The sequence below is a fragment of the Amphimedon queenslandica genome, unplaced genomic scaffold (assembly GCF_000090795.2).
Source record: "Amphimedon queenslandica unplaced genomic scaffold, v1.1 AMPQUscaffold_3102_Cont24899, whole genome shotgun sequence".
In the NCBI taxonomy this organism is placed as follows: Eukaryota; Metazoa; Porifera; class Demospongiae; order Haplosclerida; family Niphatidae; genus Amphimedon; species Amphimedon queenslandica.
In genome coordinates, this window is record NW_003556566.1 from 1 (window position 1) to 1,370 (window position 1,370).

The 1,370-nt window shown below is 38.0% G+C and overlaps 1 protein-coding gene across 1 annotated transcript; it reads right to left on the minus strand.

Annotated features, from left to right (window-relative positions):
* Window positions 1–34: 34 nt before the first annotated feature.
* LOC109593030 (receptor-type tyrosine-protein phosphatase mu-like) lies at window positions 35–1,364 on the minus strand (the record flags this gene model as incomplete). The annotated part of the gene is made up of 6 exons (XM_020008298.1): window positions 1,291–1,364; window positions 1,124–1,168; window positions 792–1,021; window positions 613–693; window positions 202–476; window positions 35–102 (listed from the first exon to the last, which is right to left on the minus strand). Coding segments are annotated over exons 3-6 (618 nt in total), but the record flags the coding sequence as incomplete, so codon positions are not given.
* Window positions 1,365–1,370: the final 6 nt, after the last annotated feature.

Here is a 1,370-nt window from a genome sequence, read left to right on the forward strand (position 1 = left end):
ATGATATCATTGCTATGGTTACAAGGGGACTTACCCCTCTTGTCCTTGCTGCTAGACTGTGATGAAACAAGTGACCAACGTGAACTGGACTTTGTGGAACACCTGAAGACATGAACAAAGCAATTTGCACTAATTATTTTACTTCTCTCTCTCTCTCTCTCTCTCTCTCTCTCTCTCTCTCTCTCTCTCTCTCTCTCTCACCATTCTGTGGCCAGGTTGAGTAATGAAACAGGCTCAGGTGCTCAGTGACATCATCATCATAACTGTGTATCACCATGGATACCTCAAACAGTCCCTCTACTCCGGAGGTGTTAGGATGAACCTTATCAGTCCTAACATAGAGAGAGTCAGTATACCACTCTCCCAGTATCACTGCTGGGTGCAGCTGATAGTCTTCCTTCTCTGGCCAGAAGTTATTCTTATCATCAGTGTCTCCTAATACCACAATCACTGACGCATTGGTCTCCCAAATCATCCTGTGATGAATATATAATAATGAGTACATGTACATGTAAGATTGTGTGTCAAACATACTGTGAGGGATAAACATACAATTAATGATTATTACATGTACTGCATGAATGTGTGTTTGTTTGTTTGTTTGTTGTTTACCTCCAAAATGTTGGTATTGTGTTTTCCATTGGCCATTGAGCTATGATGTATGACTTTGGATACAATGGTGAGCCAACAAAACTGAGGGAGAGCAGAAGAGAAGAGAATAATGACATCATTATACAAAATGTACATGTACATGTAGTGTAGATATTAATCATTATATTCTATTGTTTTACTTTGCGTTGATGTAATCAGACCCAAGGTCCTCCATTACTCTTTGCAGTTTCACTCTCGTGTGGCTTGGAGCCAAAGGTCCAGCTGGTCTGTTCTTTGTTTCATTGCAAGTTAGTTCAGCCATGAAGTTATTGTATTCTATCGTCTTCATGAACTCCTTCAGTTCATTGTATCCTTTGTGAATGAACCCACCCATCTTTAGTACACCAGATCTCTGCTTTAAACTGATCACCTATTCATAAGTTATTTATAGGTACACAAAGTTATTTATAGTAACAACAATCACAATTACGGTATTTATAGTAACATGGCTATATTTATATATTTTCCTTACCCATTGCTCTTTTATAGGTCTTGATCGAAAACCATCAGAAGTTCCCTACATAAATAAATTAAAAATATTAATCTACAGTGTACATTAATATGTATGTATATTCAATATTTAATCTCATTACACGTATGGTGATGGTGTATGTAATGTATGTATGTATTTCTGCTTACGGAAAGTGATAAAACTTTCTTGTCATCTTCCTCTCCCTCGGAGTCACTTCCCTCCAGGAACACGTTACCGTCTGCCCCAA